Below are 25,717 nucleotides of genomic sequence, written 5' to 3' on the forward strand. Positions count from 1 at the left end.
ATTAGAGATGTGTGTAAACATGTAGTAGTTATACCAGATTTAATAAATAGTGATGAATAATTTTTTTAGTGATCAGAATTGCTTGTTAACATTTCTGTGTGTTACCAGATGAGCCAATTCCCAGGCTGAATGTACAGGCGCAGGCTGCAGAGGATATCCTGGATAAATATAGAAGTGCAATTAAACGAGCTAGCCCCAGTGAAGTAGTTGTCAATGATGAAGTTGCAGGTAGGTCTGTTACTGTTATGTTTGGTCTGGAAAATGTCATTTGATTTAATCTGCCATTGCTGAAGCACAAGTATTCATTATTTGCCTGTGTCAGCAAGATGGTGTTTGCAATAACATCTCTGCATTTAAATACCTTTTAAAAGTTGAATCATTCAGTTGTGCCAATGGATTACATGAAAAATGGACTGGTTTTCATGTCATTGTGGAGGGAGTCCAGGTATTCCTGCAAATTTACAGAAAATGTCTCCAGGAAACTAGGAACTGAAATGCACTCGACCATATTGTCAGACCCTGTCTTGATATAATTTTACGACCAATAAAAATTCGAGCAAGTAACAGTTTCAAGAAAGTGGCTGGATCAGCTGTTCTGCAACTTTAAAATCAGACTCAACATAGAACCACAATTTAGATGATTGATTTATCTTGTGTTTCAACAAGAATTAAAATATTTGTGAACTTGCTGAAAGGTGGCCACACTATTGAGGTAGTAAGACTGGATTTTAATGTATAAAAATAACTAAACTTGCCAGCTCTCCTCTGGTTTAATTTGTGAAAACAGAGGCTAACATAGTTTTATTGGCTAGTGAGGTTGCTGAATCTGTTAATCTATACTGTTAGTCACAGTTGGTGTAACAACAGGGGTGACAAAATTAGTTTTAGTGCCTTGAGGTTTATCAACAGATAAAAATTGACTGAAGTTCCTGTTGCAGCCCATGCCAAAAGTGTACATGCATCGACACTGTATGACGACAGGGTTAGGCTCAGTTTTGATATCCTCACAAATGATTTAACACTCCAGCATTCACTGGTTGTTTGAAGAATAGCAATGACCATGAAATTTTATATCTAGGAGCCACCTGCTTCTCGCATTTGGGAATGGAGAAAATTTCCATACAATGGGGAGGGGAAAATTAGTGGTGTTTGAAATGTGATTTCAGGGCACTCCTTTCAGATTTGTCTCATCACAATTCATGATTAGCTACTTTTGTGAATGACAATGCAGATTGTGAGCACTTGTCTGTAAATTGTTCTATTGCAATCCTGTACAGTCATCAAGATGCTAATGTAAAATCCTAAAAGAAGTAAAACCTGAATTATTATATGCAGTATTAATTCTGTTTGTAGTTCTATACTTTACCTCCCCATCTATTGAGTAACCTCCAAAACTTAGTTGTGTTATAGTTTTATTTAAAAATGTTTCCAAAATGTTTGCTTTTGTATAGAGACTGTTGGAGATGATAGTGTCCATAATTCGCCACGTGATGAAACGCTTCAAAACCTTTCAGCAGATGATCTGCCAGATTCTGCTAGTCAGACTGCCCAGACTCAAGACTCCACATTCTCCTTTCGGTAACATTTATTTTAGCCTGCATCAACAGCTAGCAGCAATATGGTTGTTGGGATGAACCTGTTTGTTCTGTATGAACTTGCAGACTGCTGTCATTCTTTGCTTCTCCTTACTGAGGAAGTAAGCCACCTTGACCTATGGGTCTTAAATTAAATCCTTGGACTGCTTCTAGGTATATCACTTGTGTCATTAAGATCAGGAACTTGATGGAATGATCAACTGCAATGTGCTATGTCAAATTTCAGCTGATTGTATCAAATAACATGTTGTTCACATTTAGTTTTGAATATTTAAATTTAGCCATCATTAATTGTTCATGCCATATTTACTGGTAATAAGCAATTAAAACTTTTTGCATTTTATGAGAAGTGCTTTGTTTCAGTTTTTTTACTGCATTAACAGCATGCTAAAGCCTGCATTTTATCTTTCCAATTAGAGATGCAAAGAAGAAATTGCGAATGGCTCTGTGCTCTGCTGACTCAATTGCATTCCCCCTAGTGAGCCATTCAGCAACCAGAAATGGCCCTCCTGGAGGACCTGATCAAGGAGAATTAGAAGGTAACTTTAATATTTATTGTTTGATGTAATTTTTCAGCCTTTAGACCTGAAAAGATCTCTGGCAACAAAGTAAAGGTATACTAAATAAAAACAAAGAACTGCTGATGCTGTAAATCAGAGACAAAAATAGAAAATGCTGGAAAAGCGCAGCAAGTCTGGCAGCATCTGTGGAGAGTAGTCAGAGTTAATGTTTTGGATCGAGTCCAAAACACGAATTCTGATTTCTGTCCACAGTTGCCACCAGACTTGCTGAACTTTTCCAGCATTTCCTATTTTTCTCAAGTATTAACATACATTAAATCAATCATTTCTATTTGAGGATAATTAAATAATTGCATGGTGTTTCATTTTTAACCACAGAAGCACATCCAGGTTTAGCTATTGTGATATGAATCCTGGCGTGTGAAATTTTCCTTTGTGATTTCCGTAAGGATCTTCACCTGGCATTACTTAAGCTTTGTGTTCCACCAATGTATCATTTTTCTTATTTCTCTGATCTGCAAATTGTTCAAAATTGACATTTGCATCTGATTGCCCTGCTACTTTTCGTGTGTGTGTGTGTGTGTGTGTGTGTGTGTTATACAAAACTATTATCATTAAAACACTAATTCTTGGAATTCTCTTTTCTTAGACAACGAGATTGTCTGCTTTCTCAAAGTTCAGTTAGCTGAAGCCATCAATTTGCAGGATAAGCACTTGATGGCACAGATTCAAGAAACCATGCGCTGTGTCGGCAGATTTGACAGTAGAACTTGCAACAAGTTACTAGCTGCCATTGCTGAGGATTATAGGTAAAACATGTTCACAGAATTCTTTAATGGATACTGTAAGAATTAATGCTTGGCATGGGAGTGGTTAAACCAAAAATCTGTCTGTGAAAGTGAATATAAAAGAAACTACAGCCGTTCTTTCAGGAAAAATGTCCACGGATCTGTCACTGCATTCTTGACACCCTAACAGTGATGCAAATATTGATATAGCAGAGATAAATGATCTATCATGGGTTTTGTTGGCCATTTTTCCCCAATGGAAAGGATTTGAAAAGGAAGCTACTTTTCACTGAAAACAAGGTGTTTTCACGCAAGATTGGAATGACTAATGCTTAAAATACTAATGAGCTAGTTTTGTGGTTTTCACATAGATTGTAAGTCATAATTGATTTATTAGCTTGTCTTGGTAATCAATAAATGTCTCACATCCATTATATTGGGAAGTCTCTGGTTCCTGATGCTTGAGAGGTATCTTAAAAGTCTTTCTTTGTTGCTGCACCTTGCATTTGATGTTAGTTACAGTTAATAACATAATTGCCAATGAATTGATGCTTCTGATTGGCAACATTTTTTGAATTTTAAACTATTTTATTCTCTCTGAAGAAAACGAGCTCCATATATTGCTTACTTGACACGATGTCGTCAGGGGCTCCAGACTACTCAAGCCCACCTTGAAAGACTCTTACAAAGAGTGCTCAGAGACAAAGAGGTTGCGAACAGATACTTCACTACAGTCTGTGTGAGACTATTGCTTGAAAGCAGGGAAAAGCATATTCTGGAATTTATTAAAGGTAATATACCTTCCTTTCAACGGGCCCACCAATATTAATGTAGGCTCTTTAATTTAACTGTTGTTGTGCTGTAACTTTATCCCTTGAATTAACATGCAGTTCTAACTTGATGAAATTGAAATTCATACAAGTTATATTTCCCCTCGTGATCAAGTCTGTTTATCCAGCAAATGGCTGAACTGTGCAGAGCTAGCTGGTCTCAGTTAGGGTAAAAGAGAGATTTCATAACTTAAAAGAAAGCTGTATTTACATGCATTTTTCATGACCTCTGCATTTTCCAAAACTGCTTGGCAACCAAAAAAAGTCAATTTGCACAAAACAAGATCCTATAAGAAACTATGTGAGAATTAACAGATAATCTCTCTCCCTGTAGAGAAGTAAGTATTGGCCAAGACTCTGGACATTGCACCCCTGCTTGTCTCCGAAACAGTGGAAAAAGCATTCCACTTTATAGCGTTAAGTCATGCAGATCAGAAGCATGCTCACTGAATTAGTTGCAACAAAAACAAAGTGCTGGAGAAACTTCGCAGATTTAGCAATATCTGTACAGACAGAATCAAAACTTGGGACTCGAACAAATGGTCACTGGACTCGAAATGTTAACTCTGTTTCTCTCTGTACAGATACTGCCAGACCTGCTGAGTTTCTCCAGCACTTTTGTTTTTGTTTCCGATTTCTAGCATCTGCAGTTTTTATTTCACTGAATCAGTTGATTTGAATTGTGAAAAAGTTGGGACACTATATTTGGTCTTATTGGACTAAAGAGAGAGACTAACCTTGGCTATAAATCAACCAGAATCCATGGAAAATAGCCTTTTAACTCTGTCTTATGTATGCATGAGACAAAGCTATGGAGAGCAACCACTGCCTCCAAACTGCCAGAAAAAAATGGGATCTTCCTAGGATGATGAATGAAAATGAAGAGGGAAACCATTTCAGCTTTGATAATTTCTTTCTTAAATGTTTATTTGTACACTGGTTGATTTAGCTTCACTTTGTTTATTTGCACAGATTTTCAGAATCTCACTGCAGCAGATGACAAAACTGCCTTAGTAGAAGAATTCCTGCAGTCGTTGTATGGAGTTATGGCACAAGATGTTATCTGGCAGAATGCCAGTGAAGAACAGCTCCAGGATGCACAAATGGCAATTGAGCGTAGTGTTATGAACCACATTTTCAAACTCGCCTTCTATCCCAATCAGGATGGTGATATTTTACGTGACCAGTAAGTAACAATATATAATTGTGTGTAAAATTTTAAAAATAAGAGCGCTTAAGTGAATATATCTGCAATATGAAAATGTTGCTGAGTCCCACTCAAATGTGTCTGGTAATCATATACTGATGCTCAATTATTCTGCTAGCCACAGAAGAAAAACAGTAAAATTGCTTAACAGAAGGAAATAGATGTTTTTGTTAGATGTTAACAAATTATTTTTAGTGTTACAAAACTAATAATTCATTATCTGAACTCTTCATTCATTATCGCTGAGGCACGCAGCAAGTCTGGAAACAGCTGTGGAAAGGGAAACAAAGTGAAAGGTCACAGCATTGACACTTCTCTCACGACAGATGCTGCCTGACCTGTTCAGTAATTCCTGCATTTTTTGCTGTTTCTTAGCACTGCAGTATTCGGAGATTTAATCATGATGCATGACAGTTTTGATGATGCTAGCCTGACCTTTTAACTGAAGTTTTGAAAAGAATAGTGCTTAATATTATGTTCCTAGCTGATCTAAATACTAGACGAGTTAAATCCCAGTGAAGCATGGCTTGGTAGACAATCACTTTTTTATTTTTTCAATTGGTTACCTTTGTGGTCAGTCACTGTACCTATTCACAAAATACTGCTGGTATATTTTTTGACTAAAGATCATCGAAGTTTATTACACCTGCAAAGAGGAAATACACAAGCTACTTCAGACTGTATAAGATGATGGCTCAGTGGTTAGCACTGCTGCCTCACAGCCCCAGGGATCCGGGTTTGATTCTTGTTTCCGGCGACTGTCTTGTGTAGAGTTTGTACGTTCTCCCTATGTCTTCGTGGGTTTCCTTTGGGTACTCTGGTTTCATCACATAGTCCAAAGATGTGCAGGTTAGGTGGATTGGCCATGCTAAGTTGCCTATAGTATCTAGGGATGTGTGGCTAGGTGGATTAGCCATGGGAAAGTGCAGGGTTACAGGAATAGGGTAGGGGGCTGCGTGGACTTGATGGGCCAGATGGCCTGCTTCCACACTAGGATTCTAGGATTCCATGGAGAACGAGTTGAAACAGTCTTATTACAAACATCAGAAATAAAGATGAACTCCTTTTACTCTTATTAACAATCTTGTAGATACTTGAACTTTTGTGAAGGGGAACCCTGTTTTCACGTTAAAGCTCCTCCTTCAGTTGGCATTGTTATGATGCCAGCTGATCCTACTGGACAAGTAAGATCTCGGACTGAAATCTGACTTAATAGTTTTTGAAAAATTTAACAAAATGATCACTAATTGAAACATAAACATGCAATGCTGTAGGTTTGGTTTCTAAAAATAAATATCATAAAACAAGTTTATTATGAAAAAAGATAAGAATAAATAGAATAAGCTAAGCTATTTACATATCACAATTTGCAAGATTTCAAAAACAGTAAAAATACAATATTCCATCTATCCTAAAAGCAACCTTTACAGTACTCGCTCACCAGAAATAATTCGCTTATTTTTCACATTTATTTGAGTGAATATTGCTTTCAATTCCTGGTCTTGAGAGTTTGATAACCTCTTCCTCCAGCTGAGCTTAGACTTTCTTAGTTTCAAATAACCCCTTTAGGGCTTCTAACCAAACATTTCTGGTCTGGAACTTTCAAAGTAAACCCTTTAACTAAAGTAACCTTTTTCTATCTCTTCTGAGCTAATTCCTTGTTGCAGGAGAAACTGGTTCATATATCTAACCCCAATGAGGATATCCAAACTATGGGTGTTTCAAAATTCAAACATAAGATAAATGATATTAAAATATCTATAAATCGGGCAAATTGCATTACAGCATGGCTGAACTTAATTTCTTTCTGACAAACCTCGACATTCATTTGATGCAAGCTTCTTCAGTCAGTACCTCTTTATGAAACCCTTAATCTAACTGCTAATAGCTCACCCCTTTCTAATGTGGATTCCTTAAACACCTGTTCCAAAGCTTTCTGTTTCTGGCACTTTGTCTTATTGATATTAAACCACTTAGGACTTATTTTCTCCAGCCTTGACTCACCTGGAAATTGCAAAGCTGCATACTGTTCTTGTCAGCAGCTCTCCCCGAATGATCTGTCTGTCAAAGAAAGCTGCACCTCTCGGGGTGATTCTGCCCTTCTAAAAGGACTGGTTTATTTCTGTCTCCTTGTGTCAAAGGATACCTTGTTGCTAGACAACAGTTCAGTTTACCTCTTTGCTCTTTAAAACCCTGAACTGTCCACACCAAGTTTTTTTTAAAAAACATGATTTACATGTGTGCAGATAAATTTTTCAGGCATTGCAGTACCACCTCAGAATTCCAAAATGAAACTAAGCCCTTCCCTCCTTAACCCATGCAATGTAGAAATACAAATCAAGTTAAAGCTCTTCCTGATTCTGCCCACTTTAAAACAAAATTGCCAAATAATGATATATCATGAACTTTCAGCACATTAACTGTACATAACTGATACCAGCCAGTACTCTTAATGAAACAATGGTAAAGTAAAATCTTGCAATGTGCACCACTTAATATGAATGAAATTCAGTGAAGTGATCAGCATTTGCGGTGAAAAGAAGCATTTGTTAGTCTTGCCAACAAAATAAACACTCAATCAAGCGGAGTCTGTAAAATTCACACGTAAAAGACCTGAGAGGACATGGATTTATGCAAAGATTAAATTCACAGGGATGTCACACAGCTTGGGTATTTTCTAAAAGGGAGATCGAAGGTTGAGTCAAACTACAGAAATACAGAAAAAGAGAAAGCTGAGGAAATTGCAATGGAAGGAGAAAAAATGTCATCTTTTAGTATCTTTCTAATGTATGGAAAACCAATTTTATTCATTGTCGTGGACATGATTGGACTTCAAAGCAACTAATTGTAAGTGAAGTGCTTTGATGTGATAAATTGCTGTATGTAGATATACGCAGGTTCTTTCTGTACTGTAGCTATTCTGTACTTGACAATTGAACAGCTGAAATAATATAGATTTTAGTACGCTGTTTAATATTTTTGAGTTTGAAATGTCTTAAACTAAGAAACTAACTTGGGATCATTCTAATGTGTATCCTTATAATTTCCTGTGTCCAGAATTCGTCCTCCAAACTGCTCTGTCTCTTCAATTCTTTTCCTCCTTTAGGATTGTCTTTAAAACTCACCTCTCTGGTTTAACATTACTTGTCCTTTTCTAATGTCTTTTTTGCTTTGGTGTCAGTTTTTCTGATTACAATTTTGGCAAGTACCTTAAGATATTCCCACCTTAAAGACACTACATAAATGCAAATTGTTATTGTTTGAGCCATTTAAATTACATTTAACTTTGTTAAAATCCTAACTTTCAGTTACAGTATAGTTGATCTTGTTTTTCAGGCTTTTCAATGAACACATTCAGCGTTTGTGTAAAGTTGTCAGTGCAAATCACCGAGCACTTCAAATTCCAGAGGTAATAACAATATTAAATTTCCTTAGATTACTGTATTTAACACGTTAACATTTTGCAAAATGATCTAACACATCATTTTTTAAAAGGGCCTTGAGAATAGTATCTTTAAATGCTGGTGGAAGTGTCTGTCTCTAAGCCTCATTTACAGATCTGGGTAAAATTAATATTTTACATTGGTAAAATTAAAACGGAATCTAGAAGTGCAGCTGGTGGAATGGAGTATTTTTGCTCTAATTCAGTGCACCATGGATTAGTAAAATCAAGATACCCACACAATAGGTCTTGATCTGGTTTTGGTCTCTTCAGCATCTCTGAGCAGTTGACAGATGAGCTTCAGAGATCTATGCACATTGAAGTCATGTGAGAATCAGGAACATCTGTGGTGGAGAAATCAACCATTCTTGTAGTGAACAAGATTCATTTGTTGCAGCAGAAGCAGCTCAAAGCTATTCAAGCCTGCTGTGCTGTCCCCCACACAGACTCCATACCTTGCATTCCTTGGTACTGTGATAAACCAAAAATGTGCTTATCAGCTGGATTTCTTGATGGTCAATCACAATGTTTGACTCAGTCAAAATCATGGCTGCAATTTTAGGATTTAACTGATTATTTACTAGTTCTTTCACTTTCATATCTGAAACCTAATTCTTTGTCTCTTCAACCAGTGCTTTGGACAGTGAACATTTGCTGTCGAATTTTCACCACAGCAAAAATCCATACAAGGCCCAAATGTAGTGATGAGCAGTTCAGTGTTTTCTTCTTTTAGAGATGTTTTCTTGGATTCTGAAACCGTCTCTGTTCCCTTTTTTTTTTTTTTTTTGCTGCCTGTTCTGCTCACTGCCAGCAAATAAGCATGCCCTGTTCTCAAATCTCAATTTCATTTTGATGCAACACTAGAAAGTGAGAGAGAGAGATAGCCGTGAACATCAAGGGATGGCAGTTTGAATCTTGGTCTCTGTACATTTCCATTCCCATTTCCTGCTGTCCCTGTGACTGATGAAATTTCAAACATTGAGCATAAAGCAGCTAAAACCACATGGTGGCTGTTTCATTGTGCTAAGTGATGTTGAAGTCAAGTGGACTTAATGATTGGGTGGTCTTGGAAGTCCAAACTGATTTGACACTAGACTGTGTTGTGGTATTGCCTGCTGTACTAATTTCCACTCTTGCCAATTATTTGCTCCTTAACTGTTCATTTAATAAATGCAAGCATCTCTCACCATTTGATAACAAAGAGCTAAAAGCTGGTGAAGATCTAGGTTAGGACCTTATGATTTGTCATCTTCCTCCTTTTACAGTCCTTCCACCAAAAAGTTGTCTGCTGCACCCTAATTCACTGAGATGTGATGCACATCTGTGAAAGGAGACTAACCCTGACAGTCGCTGTTACTGCCAAAATGGAGTGTAAAATCCACTGCTTTTAGTTTACACATTTAATAAAGCTTTGTCCATTATAGTTTGGTATTTCGCAGTTCTTTTGTGCAAACCTTTTGAGACTCTCTCTGGAGCTGCTGAGACATTTGCAGAATTAAGTCTGTTGAGGTATTTCTGTAAGAACATAAGAACGAGGAGCAGGAGCAGGCCATCTGGCCCCTCGAGCCTGCCCCGCCATTTAATAAGATCATGGCTGATCTTTTTGAGACTCAGCTCCACTTACCCGCCCACTCACCATAACCCTTAATTGCTTTACTGTTCAAAAATTTATCCAGCCTTGCCTTAAAAACATTCAACGAGGTAGCTTCAACCGCTTCACTGGGCAGGGAATTCCACAGATTCACAACCCTTTGGGTGAAGAAGTTCCTCCTGACCTCGGTCGTACATCTGCTTCCCTTTATTTTGAGCCGATGCCCCCTCGTCCTAGTTTCACCTGCTAGTGGAAACAACCTCCCTGCCTCCACTTTATCTATTCCCTTCATAATCTTATGTTTCTATAAGATCTCCCCTCATTCTTCTGAATTCCAATGAGTATAATCCCAGTCTACTCAGTCTCTCCTCATAATCCAACCCCCTCAACTCTGGAATCAACCGAGTGAATCTCCTCTGCACCCCTTCTAGTGCTAGTATATCTCTTCTCAAATGAGGAGACCAAAACTGTGCACAGTACTCCAGGTGTGGCCTCACCAGGACCCTATACAGCTGCAGCATAGCCTCCCTGTTTTTAAACTCCATCCCTTTAGCAATGGTAGACAAAATTCCATTTGCCTTTTTAATTACCTGCTGCACCTGCAATCCTACTTTTGGCGATTCATGCGCACCCAAGTGTCTCTGCACAGCAGCCTGCTGCAATTTTTTTACAAGAGGCAATAAGGAAACCACTTTAGTAATATTTTCTGCACTACATGTGTTTCAATCACTCACTCTGGTTTTAATCCTTCTATTAATGTGGCATTGTGTATGTGACAAATTTTTGTCTTCATTTCAGGTGTATTTGAAAGAAGCACCATGGCCATCTGCACAGTCGGAGATTCGAACAATCAATGCGTACAAGACCCCAAGAGATAAGGTTCAGTGTATCCTGCGAATGTGCTCTACCATAATGAATCTGTTAAGCCTAGCCAATGAGGACTCCGTCCCTGGGGCAGATGACTTTGTTCCTGTTCTTGTGTTTGTCCTTATCAAGGTGAGCCATCAGATGAATATCAATTTGTACAGCAATGCATTTATAATACGGTCACTCCAAATATCACCTGGAATTTTCATCTCAAAAAGCAAGCAGAGGATGCAACCTTCTGCTAACTTAATTCTTTTCTTCAAAGTTTTTGAGAAGATTTGTAGCACAGGTTGTGGATGAGGTTGTAGCCTTGCTCGCCAGCTGGTGTGTTTGATTGCAGACGTTCCATCACCCTGCTAGGTAACATCATCCGTGCACCTCCGGTGAAGCTTTGGTGTTCTGTCCTGCTTGTTGTTTACATGCTTCGGTTTTCTGGGATGGTTGGCATCACTTCAGATTCTGTTTCTCAGTGGTTTGTATATCGGATCCAGTTCATGTTTGTTGATGGAGTTCCGGTTGGAATGCCAGGCCTGCAGGAATTCTTTGGCATGTCACTGTTTGGCTTGTGCTATTATGGATGAGTTGTCCCAGTTGAATTAATGTCCTCCTTTGTCCATGTGTACTGAGACCAGTGAGAGTTGGCCGTATCTCTTGTGGCTAGTTGGTATTTGTGTATCCTTGTCGGTTTTCTTCCAGTTTGGCCCATGTAATGTTTCTCACGATCCTTGCATGGTATTCTGTATATTACGTCGTTACCTCCATGACAGACCACAACAGACTGTGCATCAGAGATGACCACAATACTACTCGGACTCCTAGGTATCAGGGTAGCCCACAAATCACCAACCATGCTATGACAGCGACTGACTAATGTAAAGGATCCCATATCCACAACTAGTAAAACCAATGTAATATACAAAATACCATGCAAGGACTGTGAGAAACATTACATAGGCCAAACTGGAAGAAAATTGACAATAAGGATACACTAACATCAACTAGCCACCAAGACAAATGACCAGTTCTCACTGGTCTCAGTACACACGGACAAAGAAGGACACAAATTTGACTTGGACAACACATTGATAATAGCACAAGCCAAACAGAGGCATGCAGTGGAATTCCTGGAGGCCTGGCATTCCAACTGGAACTCCTCCAACAAACAATAAACTGGACCTTATATACAAACAACTGACAAACAGAATCGAAAGTGATGCCAGCAAACCGAGGCATATAAATAACAAGCGTGACAGAACACCAATGCTTCACTGGAGGTGCGCTGACGATATTACCTAGCAGGGTGACGGAACGTCTGCAATCAAATGCACCGGCTCGGTAAGCAAGTGTACAACCTAATTAACACGACTTAACGTGTAAAGAGTATTGCTTTGTAATTTGCCAATTTTTGGCTAGATATATCTTTAGTGTTTTATTTTAATTTCCTTTGAATTTCCTTTCAGTGAAGATGAGCATTAGTTCCTTTAACTTTTTTTTTAGAAGTTTAACACTGGAACTGCAAATGTGAAAGCCACAAACATTTATGACCACTTTTGGGTTATAGTGGGAAAGGTGCTTTCTGTGTGGGAAAAACGTAGCTACTCAATCCATTACAACCTATACTTTGGTATAAGAATATTATCTGCCATCGGTAAGGTTGTTATTTTAATGTATATTGCAGAAGTGTCAGTGTCATTAATCCTGTGGGATTCTACAATGCAAATGACAGCTTCTTTAGGCTAATTGGTATTACTAAACCGTGCAACCTGTCTGACGGAGGTGATGTACTTATGATATAAAAGCACTTCTAATCTAATTGAAACATTGTTTTTGGTATATCTGTTTCCTATGCAGTACAAGTTAGAATATCCCTTTTGAATAAAAAGAAATATTGTTCATGGTTCCTTTTCTCCATCCTGATTTTTATATGCTTTTAATTCATCCCTTGTTTTCTATCTTTAGGCTAACCCACCCTGCCTGCTGTCCACTGTTCAGTACATCAATAATTTCTATGCCAACCGGCTCGGTGGAGAAGAATCCTATTGGTGGATGCAGTTCACAGCAGCAGTTGAATTCATTAAAACCATTGATGATCGCAAGTGATGCAGAACACCACCTGCATGGCAGACTGTTAGGAAAAGTGAAAAGATTTACGCCAACTGTTTGTGGGAGGGGAACTTGACTGAATTTTCTCCTCTTGTATAATAAATGTAGATAGTGTGGAGGCATTTCAAAAACAAAATAGATTCAGTGTGTCTTTACCCAAATTAACAATCAGATTTACTAACAGGTCTTTATATATTTCTGTCATATAAAGTCAACAGGTCAGCAATGCAAAAAGGGACCACACTTTTTCAGGTATTTCGAAAAGTTGACAGTGTACTGTAGGAAAGTGACATTATTTACTTGCGTTAACTTGATCGGCATGAGTTTTAAGCTGGGGCCTCAAACAAATGCAATGGTGATTTTTTTTTTTTGTTAAACCTTCCTTCTTTTCACAAAGCATAAATGGCAGCCAGTTCTACCTTTTTTTTTTTCAGTGAAACTAATTTTTGTTGATTGAGTGTGCCCAGGCCAAATCTATGTGCATTTGACCAATCATGCTTTCCCTGAAAGAAATTTACTGACAACATAGAGCGTGTCATAACCCAAGGTGAAGAATCCTCAACTGTAGTTTATCACTTTTATCTGAAAAAGTCACCCTCTCGCATTGCTTCGATATATTTTTGACCCATTGTTATTATTTCCAAAATTTGGATGACTTTTAGACCAGGGTATCATACCTGATTTTGCAGCCTTATCGGTGTATGTTTAAATTAAGTATTAGTATTTAACCAACTTGTTATTAAAGTGACATAGGACTGTATTTGTTTTAGTTGCTGGGGTTATCTTTACAAACATCGTCCAGAAAATAATGCTTTTTATTTGAAAGTGCTTTTACCAGGATAGCGGTTTCATTTGGATTGATAAGCAAGAGAGCGTATGTGCTGGTTCCCACATTTTGCAGTTCTTAAATTGGTTCTCTTCTCTTGTGGCAGAATTATAGATTCAGAAAAGGTGGATCTGGAATTTCTCTTTTCAGAGTAAGGAAACCAGTTTTAATAAGGAAATGCAAAGAATCGGAATATGAATACTGCTCTCCCATGATCCAAGATAAACAAGCTATAAAACAAAAGCAAATTAAGTGAAATGTTGAGCTCCCAATTTAGAAAGTTGCAGTTGAACGCCAGCCTTGACTGCCTTTTCAATTCCACTACCCTCAAGAATTTGTTCCCTGTGCATATCGGATGGGGTGCAAGCATCGTTCACGTCCTGCGGAAGCACCCTTTTCAGCAGCTGGACCACAGTTATACTAATCTCCAAGAAGAGTTTTGCAACCGTGACTTCCTTGGCTAAAACAGGAAGTGAGATCTGAGGGATATGAAAATGATGGAGGAGGAACAGGAAAGATTAATGCAGATCACATCAATATCTTACAGTAGCTGAAACTTCCAGTTGACAGCAGTGCCTTTGTCAACAGCTAAAATTTAACAGACGACATGAATGGACAGCCATATATGACTCACTTTTACATCACCTTTATGGAGCCATTTTTAATAAGCATAATCAGAAGGCACTGGGACTTGGTTTTTCCAAGAACAATTTCCAGTTTAAAATTGAAGCGAGTCAGATGTCTAGGATATACAAATGACAATATATGAGGATTTAAATTATTATATTTTAAGTTGCCTTACAAGTGGCTAACAAAATGGTAGAATTAAATAATGGCAGCTTCAATAAGTTAAGTTTCACTGAAAAGACTGATTTGCTGTGTTTTTCTTTATTAAAAAGGGAGCACTATTCTGGGTCAAGGACAGTAATTTTAATGTAAATTCACCTGACTGTTCATATATTTTTTAGAAAATAAAGTAACTTGAGAGAAGATGGTCTCCATTGTGCTGATCCAAAACCAGCCTGAAATAAACCTATCATCTTGAGTCTTTGGGCCAGCAAAGACCAACTTGGATTGCTTACCTCAGCCTGTCTATTGTTAGTTGTTGTGGGACTGTACCTGTCATTTTTCTTTATCTTGGAACCAGAGACCTAGTCCCATTTTTTAAAAAAATGGGACTATTGCAATTTGGGTTTGCAGTTGAAGATCAAGAAGGATGCTAATTCCTGCTGACCAAATAATAACTCACTAAAAGGGAGTGTGTTGGATACATCACCCGAGTAGCAAACCTCTGGGGAATTTGTGTGAAGCTGTTATATAACCAATATCTCCTCCCAAGGAAAGATTTTTTTTTAAAAGGAGTGCTTTCCCTTCATTGCCAAAGTATGACAGTCTCCTAAACCATTGTTGTAATCAGTTAAAATTTAATAATTTTCATCAAGTTAATTTATGAATTTAGAGAAACTTTGCAAAATGTATAAAAATGTTCTAACTGTGTATATAGTTGATGTGGGAGTAGGTATTTCAGTGTGTCAGCCTGGAGTAAAGGACCTTGTTCTGCCATATTGCAAAGCACAGTCCTGAGTATTCAATGTTAACTTTGAATGTGAATCTCATCATCTCAACACAACTAAGATTAATTTAACAAAATCTAGATCAAGATCACTTGACGACTGCTAACATACACTTCATTAGGGCAGTTAATGTGTCTGAAGATTTCATGGTGAGTATGGTCTACAGCGAGAAAGCCATATACCTAGGTGATTTAAAAAAAAATCTACCTGATTACAGTCGTGAGATATCTTTCATATTTGTTTTTGCTTACAAAACACGACTTTCTTCCAACCCTACAGATAATAGGTGATCACTGTTCAGAGTTGTATCCAGTTACCAAAAGTAATTTTAACTTTTTTTGTTTGGTGTGATTAAGTTTGTGTTTTAGAGTTGCTAAATGCATTGCTATTATGTACCAGGTAACAATATTAGAATACATGATCAAAAATATATTATCTCGGGCTACTGCTAATTTTGGATTATTCACTTGAGTCTGAATCCCATATACTATTGCAGTGCTCAGCCTGAAGGTTAGAAATCTGAAAAAAGGAAATAAATTACTTTTAGCTGAGAGGTATCAATGCAGTTAACATTATGTAGCTGTGGATGTTGTCTTTGATCACATGAACAACATTGTCAGACCTAAGTAATTTGCTGCAAAAATGCTTTAAGTTTGAACAATTTAAGGCAGATTCAGAAGAGTTTTTTTTTTCTAAACTTAAAGATCCTCTTGGCCACACAGCATCCTATAACATTAATGTTTCCCTAGTATCACAGACCAGTCAGTGCCTTGCAGCTCCAGAACTTCTGCATCATTGGGGCACACTTCAGAATAGTACAAAAATTGTGAATTATGATCCTTGTGGGGATGGAGGAAACATGGCTGAAAGTGTGTTCATCTCTGCTAAAAAAAACTAATTGTCTCTCTGATAATTGACTGACTCAAGAATCTGTACTTGTTTTGTAGTTGCACTTTTGAATAATATTTAATATTGTAATGAAGTTAATGTTTGAAAAATATGATTAAGTTTTCCTTACCTTTAAAAGAGTAAACTTTGATTTAGAACAAAATAAATTCTAAATGTACACAATTTGGAGTTTAGGGATTGGGGTTTATTTATTTTACAATTAGATTTTGTGAAGATGAAACTGTCAACTATTTATTTTTAACACTTTGCAAATATATTCATTTTAAATTGTCTCTTTGTTTTAAGTTTGGGGGTTTGGTCTGGTATACGTTCAAGCTTTTAATACTGCTTTCCTCTGCAGCTTGTATTTGAGTCATTGATTATATCTCTAGAGACTTTGTTTTGAAATATAGGGAGGCTGCCATTTATAAATTTTTTGAACAAGAATACAAAACTTGCAACTACTTCAGTCGTTAAAAGGTATTCTGACATGCATATAGACCCAAAAGCACATTAGTGAGGACCAAACAGCAGCAGCATACACCATCATATCCGTGATATCCTGAAGCAGCAGGAAAGAACAACAAATGCTTTACAGTTAGCACTTCAGAACATGGATGGGACTGTTATACTTAAATTAACCTAAGGTAACTTAATACTATGTTCTGTTTGTTAACTGCATCACCTGTATTACTGCCTCTTTGGAACTGTTAGAGCCTTTACAAACTTAAGTTAATGAGCTTGCACAATCTTGCACACAGGAAAAAAAAATGTATACTGTCTTTAATGAGATTAATGTAATATATCATTCTATGCTAATTAAAGGGAGCAGTTTATCCCATTTGCTTGTGTCTGCTGATTAATTTAGTTTTCTACCATATTCAATTGATTTTGATGTTAATTCTCTTTGCATGCAATATGGATGGCCTCCAAAGTGTACAACACAATTACATCTCAGGTATGAATATACTCTACCGTTTAAAATGAATCAAATTGGCTTCAAATGCGCTCAAACTGGATCCAAGCCAATAATTTAAGATTAAACTTCAGGTGTAACCTGTAAAATGTATAACTTGAGACAGAAGGTTTCAATTGTATTGTGTATTGCAACTGAACAGGAGCAGTAATGCAGTTGTTCTTGACCTAAATCAGTGCAATAAATGTAGTTTATCAAAGTAAACACATGTCCTGGCGTAGCGTGTTGTGGATTGCTAATTTTATATTTGTTGCAACATTCTCCGTGCACTTATTCCTTTTTTCAGCCAAACTGTGGAGGTGCTAAATTAAGTTAGATTATTTATCTCTAAGAAAGCCAACAAATGAATACTAACCTCTTGTTTTTGTCAACCATGTTACAACTGTCAAGATCAGAAAAGGCCAAGAGCTGTAGTCAGATGGTTAGGTTTTTCTTTTGTTGAGCATGGGGATACTTTCAGAGAAACTTGTTTGACTGGTTTACGACCTTTTCATAAACTTGTCACTTTTTCACCATTTCCTATTCTGCAGTCTTTGTACAAATAGTCATATTTGGGTTACAGTTACACGATGTATTTCAAGATTTTAGAAACGTTCTCCCATTGCCCACACATTTCTACTTGGGCTCCTAATCAGTTGTTCTAGTGTTAAATTCTGTCTTCGCTATAAATTTAGTTTTACTAAGCCAGTGAATTTTGCCAATAGTTTGGTTTGTGCATTTGTGCTAAATAAGTGTAAAGATAACCTGAGATCATGCTTCTATCTGCTCCAACTGATCCTTCTAGAAAAAGTGTATTTGATCCATAAATACTTTGTTGCAATTCCACGATTAAAAGTTACTCGACAATGTTGTGATGATATGTGCCTTTAAAAGGGATTTGCTCTGTTCTTCTTGAGGAGGATGTTGTAAACTTGTGCTGAGGTGACTGCTCTATGGAAAGCAGAGTAAGTAGCTTTGGGTTTTTTAATTAGACAAAAGAAGCATGTGAGTGGGTGAAGTCAGGCTCACGCAGACCCAGGATTTTAGTTTTGCTTTCAGTTGTTGAAGTTGGGTTTTGGAGTTGAAAGCCGCTAGATCCTGCTCTCTCTCTGCTGCTGCAAAAGCTGAAGTGCTGTTTCTGCTGCTAGATTCATTTTGTCGGTGTTCCTCCTCCTGGAGGAGACAGCAAGTCAGGCAAATCTGTGATGCTGAATTTGCCTTTGCTAAGGGTGTGTTTATGGGATTCTGCTATATTGAAACAGTTGATGAGCAGTAGTTAATTTTTTTATTCATTCACTGGATGAGAGGCTCATTGGCTAGGCCACATTTATTGCCATCCCAAATTGCCCAGATTGCAATTAAGAATCAACCACATTGTTGTGGCTCTGGAGTCACATGTAGGTCAGACCAGGTGAGGAAGGCAGATTTTCTTCCTTGAAGAACATTAGTGAACCAGATGGATTTTTCCAACAATTGTTTCATCATCATCAGTAGATTTTTAATTTGTTTTTTTTTTAAAATTGAATTAAAATTCTTCCATTTGCTATAGCAGGATTTGAATTCTGGTCCCCAGAACATTAGCTGAGTTTCTGGATTAATAGTCAAACGATAATACCACTAGGCCATCTGCTTCCCTTATTTTGATAGAGTTAATGCCACTTTTTTTTTTGTTTGTATTTTAACTGTGATATAAGAATAAAGTGTGTTTTGCTTAAAGCTTAGTAGTTTGACCAATCGAATCACATCTGGAATGCAGTGCCTTACACTTGTCTTTAAATAAGCTAAAAGTTAGGGTCTAGGCTATCTCCTTGATATGTTTTGAGGGGGTTTGGTCTGATCCATAACAGTGCTCATGAAACTTTGTTTTTCAGAGTTATCTATTGTAAAGCATTCTTAATGGATGTATTCTCGGTCTCTAAATTTCTCTTTCTCTCTCTCTGTCGTCTTTGGGGTTTAATTCCATGAAAATGCTTGAGAAACTCAGGAGGTCTAGCAGCATATGTGGAGAGAGAAACACAGTCAATGTTTTGAGTCCAGTTACTCTTCTTCAGAACATCAGATCCAAAGAAAGAAAAGTGACCTTTGTTTTCTGTCTCTACATATGCTGCTTCACCTGCTGAGTTTCTCCAATGTTTTTGGTTTTTGAAGATTTCCAGCATTTATGGAGTTTTGTTTTAGATAAATCCTTGCAAGTAGCCATATTCATGTAGAGTGGGATCTGTAGCTTGTACTCTTCACTACTGAAACACCCACAGCCCATTTGTAGCTCCTGATAGCTGCTATGATCCCAACTGATGGTAATATTGTACAATGCAGATTCCAGAGTGAAACCCTAGCTTGATTGACCTGAAGTTTGTTTTTATTTTATTTACTGCAGAGGACAGTCAAGGAACATATTCACAAGAAACTGCCAATGTGCTTGCAACAAAATAACACATGTTTATTGCAAAAAGGAAAAACACAAACTATATTACATTGTACAGACCTTTTGGAACAATCTCATTACAAATTTCAGAAAGCAAACTTCACTCCTTTTATGTCAGCAATACCCGTGCAGGCACTCAGTCTTTCTCCCCACTGTGCAAGTGGAGCAAGAAACTGCTTCATCTCTTGCTCTACTGACACATCCAAAATCAGTTTTCATGCATGAAATTTCTCTTCATTCACTCAATGCTATTTTCTTCATTCATGTTTCCCTGAGACCCTTAAAGCAGCGTGCCAAACCACGTGACAAGGGTTCTTTAAACTCATATCTTCAGCCTTCTAGAATGTCTTCCGCTGTGACGCCCACATGGACTTTTACTTGGGGAGATTTCTTCTCAGCTGTTGGCCAGAAGCTACAGGGAGAGAGAGAAAAGGTACATGCTGTTGACGTCGCTGCCTGGGGAGACATTAGCCAGAGGCTGCAGAAAGATGGAGAGAGGGGTACCAGCTGCCAACATTGCTAACAGGTGGTACTGAATGCAATGGTGCTGACATGAAGAAAGAAGCAGCTTGCAAACTAAAAATGACCTGTGCCCAGGTGCTAGTTTGAGCCAATTTAAACCGATTCGAATTAACTAAGTTCTGCAAAAAGTAAGAAAGATGAGGTAATGCAAAAGCCTTATCTGTATGAGAAGAAATGAGGTAATGCTACCCAAGTCTCTGGGCCAGGGCCAATCAGGTCAAGGCTCACGATAAGTGAATGAGCCAGAGTCAATGGGAAGACGACAGCGCGATTTGAGAGAGGTAAGTGGAAGAACAAAAAGATGACCCTTGGGGCATACAGCCAGCGAAAACTCTGGAGACCAACCATCGCAGAAGCAGACCCTACATCAAGGACATGGTGACACTGAGCACAATGCCCAGCCAGCAGCAGCTATCCTGATCGGGTATTAGCTGTTATATTCTGTGACTACTTGGGGAGTGTCAGAGGACTCGTGGAAGTATAAGTAGGTCCGAGTTCAGTTTGTGGAAAATATATAAGGTCCAGTTTAGTGATAACATTTAAGTAACGTGTCTTGTTTAATACGCTATTTTTGATTTTATTTTTACATGTACCGAAATACAGTGAAAAGCTTTGTTTACAAGCGATACAGGCAGATCACAGCAAACAAAGGATGTCCAGATCAAAGACTTAGAAGCATACAAGTTACATTTGAGGCTAGAATCCATTTAACAGTCTGATAATGGCCAGAAAGAAGCTGCTCCTGAACCTGCTTGTGCATGCGTTTGGGCTTCTGTATCCTCTGCCTGAGGGAAGGGGTTGTAGGAGGTCATTACCAGGGTCTTTGATGATGGTCACCTTTCCTTGACAGCGGGCTGTGTAAATAGAGTCCATATATGGAAAGTTGGCTTCCGTGATGGTCTGGGCTGTGCACACCATCTTCTGTAGTTTCTTACGGTCTTGGGCAGAGCAGTTGCCATACCAGGCCATTATGCATCCTGACCATATGCTTTCAATAGTGCATTTGTAGGAGTTGGTGAGTGACCTTATGGATGTGCCAAATTTGCTGAGCCACCTGAGGAAGAAGAGTTGTTGTGCCGCCTTAACTTCCCATGTAAATGTGACAATCCAGGACAGGTCGTCGATTATCGTCACTTAGGAACTTAATGCTCTTCACACACTCAACCTCAGTTCCATTGATGTCAATGGGGGCATGTTCTCCTTTCTTTCTGAAGTCTATCAGTTCTTTTGTTTTGCTGATGTTGAGAGACAGATTTGTTTTTGTTACACCACGTCACCAAGCCTTCTATATCCCTTTTGTATTTTGACTCGTTAGATATCCATCCCACTGCAGTGGTGTCGTCAGCGAACTTGTAGATGGCGTTCGTTTGGAATTTGGCAACACAGTCGTAGGTGTACAGGGAGTACAGTAGGTGACTGAGGACAAGTCCTTGGAGGGCTCCAGTGTTGAGTGTTATTGTGGAGGAGGTGTAGTAACCTATCCTCACTGTGACCTATGCGTCAGAAAGCTGAGGATCCGTTTGCAGAAGGCAGAGCCGAGACCAAGGTCACGCAGTTTTGAGATCAGTATGAAGGGGATAATGGTGTTGAAGGTTGAGCTGTAGTCCATGAACAGGAGTCTGATGTAGGTGGTGTTGTTGTCCACATGTTCCAGGGATGAGAGTAGGGTTCGGGATATGGCGTCCTCTGTAGACCTGTTATTGTTGGTCAGCAAACTGTAGGGGATTGAAGCAGGTTGGGAGCCTGGAGTTGATTTGGGCCATGACCAGCCTCTTGAAGCACTTCATAATTACTGAAGGCAGAGCTATTGGGCGGTAGTCATTAAAGCACACTGCATGTGTTTTCTCAGGTATGGGGATGATGACGGTCTTCTTGAAGCAGGTGAGGATCTGTAATTTGTGAGAATATGAGAATTGACTCTTCTCTGTACAAGTGAATAACCAGAGCTTGTTCCCCAGGCTCTCAACAACACAGCACTTCTCACCAGACCTGACTGCTTGGAGATTGCTATCAATAGCAGCTCTGCTGTTGCTGACCTTTTGTCTCTGCATGAAGCTGCTTCCTCCACTCCCTATCCTCAAATGAGGTTGTGAAACTCAAACTAGCAAGCACCTTGACCATTATGTCCTGAGGTGATTTGCTGGTCATTTGGCTGAAATCTCATAACTTCTTGGAAATGTTGTTTTGAACTCCATGTCCAAAATGTTCACAACTGCAACTAAAATCTTTCACTTCTCTATTTTCGAACTCAACTTCTCAAATAATGTATTATGAATCTTCATTATATGCCCCGAGTGAAATCAGGATGAGGTAGCTCCATTCAATTCAAGAAACAAGATGGAGGGCTTCCTGTTTTCAAATGAAAAAACAAAATTCTGCAAGTACTCAGGTCAGGCAACATCTGTAAAAAGAGAAGTATTAAAACATTTCAGGTCATATCCCTATAATCAGCATGAGAAAATAACACAAATGTAATAGTTTTTAAGCAAGTACAGAGTTTCCTGCTTTCAGGATTAACCAGCTGAGCAGTGTGGGGGCTGTCCAGAACACTTGAGGCAAGCTCTGAATTCAATCTATGCTTTCTCATCTGTTTGTGCACCCGTGGGCACAACTGTTAAAATATCAGGATTCTTAAGCAAAATAGACGTGGCATATTGGATCCTCAGACCAGAACTCCTTGTGGATTCAGAGCCTGCAATTATATTGTGCATTTGTACATAAATTGCCAAATGAGACCAACATGTTGATAAGTATTTTGTATAAAATGAGTGGGAATATTTTAAGTATTGTAAGCTATTTGAATAAAATTAGACTACTTTTAAATATAATTTCCAACTTTTTTCTGAAATGTTGTTTCTTTTGCATTTATTTGCAATGTGAAAATGTGGCCACGAGGTGGCAGACTTGGCTTAAGAACCACGTTTATTTCTGTGGAATGGTCACTTTTTAAACCAACTCTTCCTGGCTTATTGCATTTATGCAAGACAATAAGTTGCAGCAAATGAGTGACATTTCAAGCAGCTTCCTGCCTTGTTGGGTATACAGCTTGGTCCAGATCAAGATTTTTATAACCAGCTGTACATTTTCTTTTAAAGTCTGTAAAGAAATTGAAAGGTCACCTGTAGCTTTGGGGATGTGTTTTGAGGTCATTATTGAATGAGATGGAGTTAAGTAATTGTAATGTAAGCAGTAGTGTGATGCAAGATAGCAATTTAAGAAACAGCTAGGAAAATGTTTGAGGCTACCTATTAACATTGGAACAGACCAACTGAGGTCGAATAACATGTTTGTATACATCATCTGTTATTCTATATAATACTGTAAGATAAACTGAATTTAATTGATTTTTTCCTTCTCATTAACATCTTTTTGATCTTGGCTATAGTCAACACACATGCACCTTAACCCAGCTACTTATATTTACATAGCACTTTGACAATCTCATGAAATACATGGGAGAGAATGTGGGAAAGATTCCGAAGGATGCCTGAAAGTTTGTTCCAGATGTGAAGGTTTTAGAACTATGTGAAGACTTCTGGAGGACTGGGGAGTTCCAATAAGAAAGGCCAAGGGTCTGCCACAAATGAGGTAGAGATGACTGCATGACTAAAGGGAATATGAGTCTGAGGTGGTAACACTGGGCTGAAGCAATGGATGGACTTGAAGATGAAAATAATTTTAAAATTAACGCATTGGAGACAAGTGCACAGAGGGGCCAGTACTGGAGGAGATCTGCTAGCTGAGCATTGTAATATTGGTTAACCAAGTGTGGAGCTGGAGGAACACAGCAGGCCAGGCAAAATCAGAGAACAGGAAAGTTGACCTTTCAGGTCGGGACTCTTCAGAAAAATGCAATACTTGCTATCTCAGTAATATAGGATTAGATGTCTTTTGGAGATTATAGAAGATGACAGCAAGGATGACATTATGGAATGGAGTCCAATGATTTGTTTTATTATACAGGATGATATTGTGGAGTTTGAAATAAGTGGTCCTATGACGAAAGATTATAGTGGATATGATATGGGATTTTCTGTGCATCAAACAATCTGCTTAAGTCGTGGCAGTGGTCAAGTTCAGGACAAACAAGCAGTCAGTGAGATTAGTGAAATTGGTGGCAAGGGAGTCCAGTATAATCAGTGTCAAAATCAATACTTCAATCTTTCCAATGTTAAACTGAAACAAGTAATGACTTGTCATTGATCAATATATGACTCTCCATAGCTGGTTCATGTTTGGCATGAACTGCCTTCCTCTGGGAAATCTTGGGACAGTAATAAAGAGAAGGAATAAATAAAATTAATTTTGATTTTACACTTATTGTAGAAGATGTTCCAGGTTTTGCATAAACAAAAAATCCAAACCAAAATCAGTTTTAATGTTCATTTTGTTCAGTTTGTTTTGGAGGCATTTGCAAGACAAAAAGAAATCTAATTCCCTTTTAAATTCCTTTATAGAATGACTAGGTACTCCATTTAACCACAGGAAAGTACGGGGCTGACTTGAATGTACACTTTCCTGTGGAGCTGGAGTTTCTTAGTGTTATTAGGAACTCAAGTTAGTGGTGTAGCTGGGGAGTAAGATGTGAGTATTTGAGAACTGGCAAACTAGGGTCTTCAAATATAATGGCCAAATTAGGTAATAAGTGATAAAGTATTTACATTTGAGTGTCTTTCCTTTGGGATTGGTTTAAGTAAATCTGTCCAAGATTGGTGAAATGATACGGCTGCCAGAATAAGTAAGAACTGTTACTGAAAATAGAACATTCATCTCTTGTGCAGAAGTACTCAGTTTGTAGCTGAAGGCTTGCCTGGTGCAAGGATTTGTCTGCCTGTGTTGGGTGAGTTTAATCAGTTCTTGACTCGGTCACCAGAAAGAATCCAGGCTTTTCACTTGTTTGAATTCCTCCAGAGTCAGACAAATGCATAAATTAGAAGTCATAAAGCAGTTCAGATCAGACTAGCTGAAGATGACAAAGTATGTCATAAAGGATGACCAGAGAAAGAAAGAAATATACATCAATTAAATTCAATTAAATACCAAATGCAGTATACACATATGCAAGTGGATGGCTAATCACATCACCTGCTACTTTAGTCTTGAGGAGAAACCTTATTGTATATAAACATACTTTTAATGCAACATGCAACAATGTCTGCAAGACATCATTTTCAAACGTGCAGTGTTTGAAATTTAAAAGCCTGGCCAATGTTGCATTTGGGGTCTTCCCTACAGCTAACATCAGACAAACTATGGTGCTGAAGCTGCCTTAACATGTTAAGACTGTCATGGTTTTTGAGCATTAAACTGAAAAGTAAATTGATTATACTTTTTTTTTTTGCTTTCTTTTACACTGATTCTTCAGACTCACCTGTTTGTTCCACACAACTTAAATTTTATGGTTTACAGTGCCAGAAGTCTTTGCAACCCTTATTCTTAGGGTTCTGAGTTAACTGCTGGTTTGTGTACCTAATTGAAATTGCCATTTTTGAATTGCTGTTCAGAGTTTTTTTGCTAACCTAGATGTGAAGCTTCAAGTATCTTTTGACTATGCATATCTGTCTCTTTTTATAGGTGTGAAGG

At 38.1% G+C, this 25,717-nt stretch overlaps 1 protein-coding gene across 6 annotated transcripts in view; it reads left to right on the forward strand.

Moving 5' to 3' along the window:
* The window catches only part of gapvd1 (GTPase activating protein and VPS9 domains 1), a 127,820-nt gene extending 110,408 nt beyond the window's left edge, over nucleotides 1-17,412 (forward strand). For all 6 annotated transcript variants that reach the window (XM_048613480.1, XM_048613482.1, XM_048613485.1 and 3 more), the window contains 9 exons: nucleotides 109-228; nucleotides 1,452-1,578; nucleotides 2,013-2,134; nucleotides 2,766-2,925; nucleotides 3,508-3,695; nucleotides 4,707-4,920; nucleotides 8,278-8,350; nucleotides 10,773-10,970; nucleotides 12,801-17,412. In XM_048613480.1, coding sequence (XP_048469437.1) covers nucleotides 109-228; nucleotides 1,452-1,578; nucleotides 2,013-2,134; nucleotides 2,766-2,925; nucleotides 3,508-3,695; nucleotides 4,707-4,920; nucleotides 8,278-8,350; nucleotides 10,773-10,970; nucleotides 12,801-12,941 — 1,343 coding nt within the window. In that variant the 3' untranslated portion in view covers nucleotides 12,942-17,412. The remainder of the gene's footprint in view (nucleotides 1-108; nucleotides 229-1,451; nucleotides 1,579-2,012; nucleotides 2,135-2,765; nucleotides 2,926-3,507; nucleotides 3,696-4,706; nucleotides 4,921-8,277; nucleotides 8,351-10,772; nucleotides 10,971-12,800) is intronic.
* The last annotated feature ends 8,305 nt before the right edge of the window (nucleotides 17,413-25,717 follow it).

This window comes from Rhincodon typus, chromosome 28, assembly GCF_021869965.1.
Source record: "Rhincodon typus isolate 14 chromosome 28, sRhiTyp1.1, whole genome shotgun sequence".
NCBI lineage: Eukaryota > Metazoa > Chordata > Chondrichthyes > Orectolobiformes > Rhincodontidae > Rhincodon > Rhincodon typus.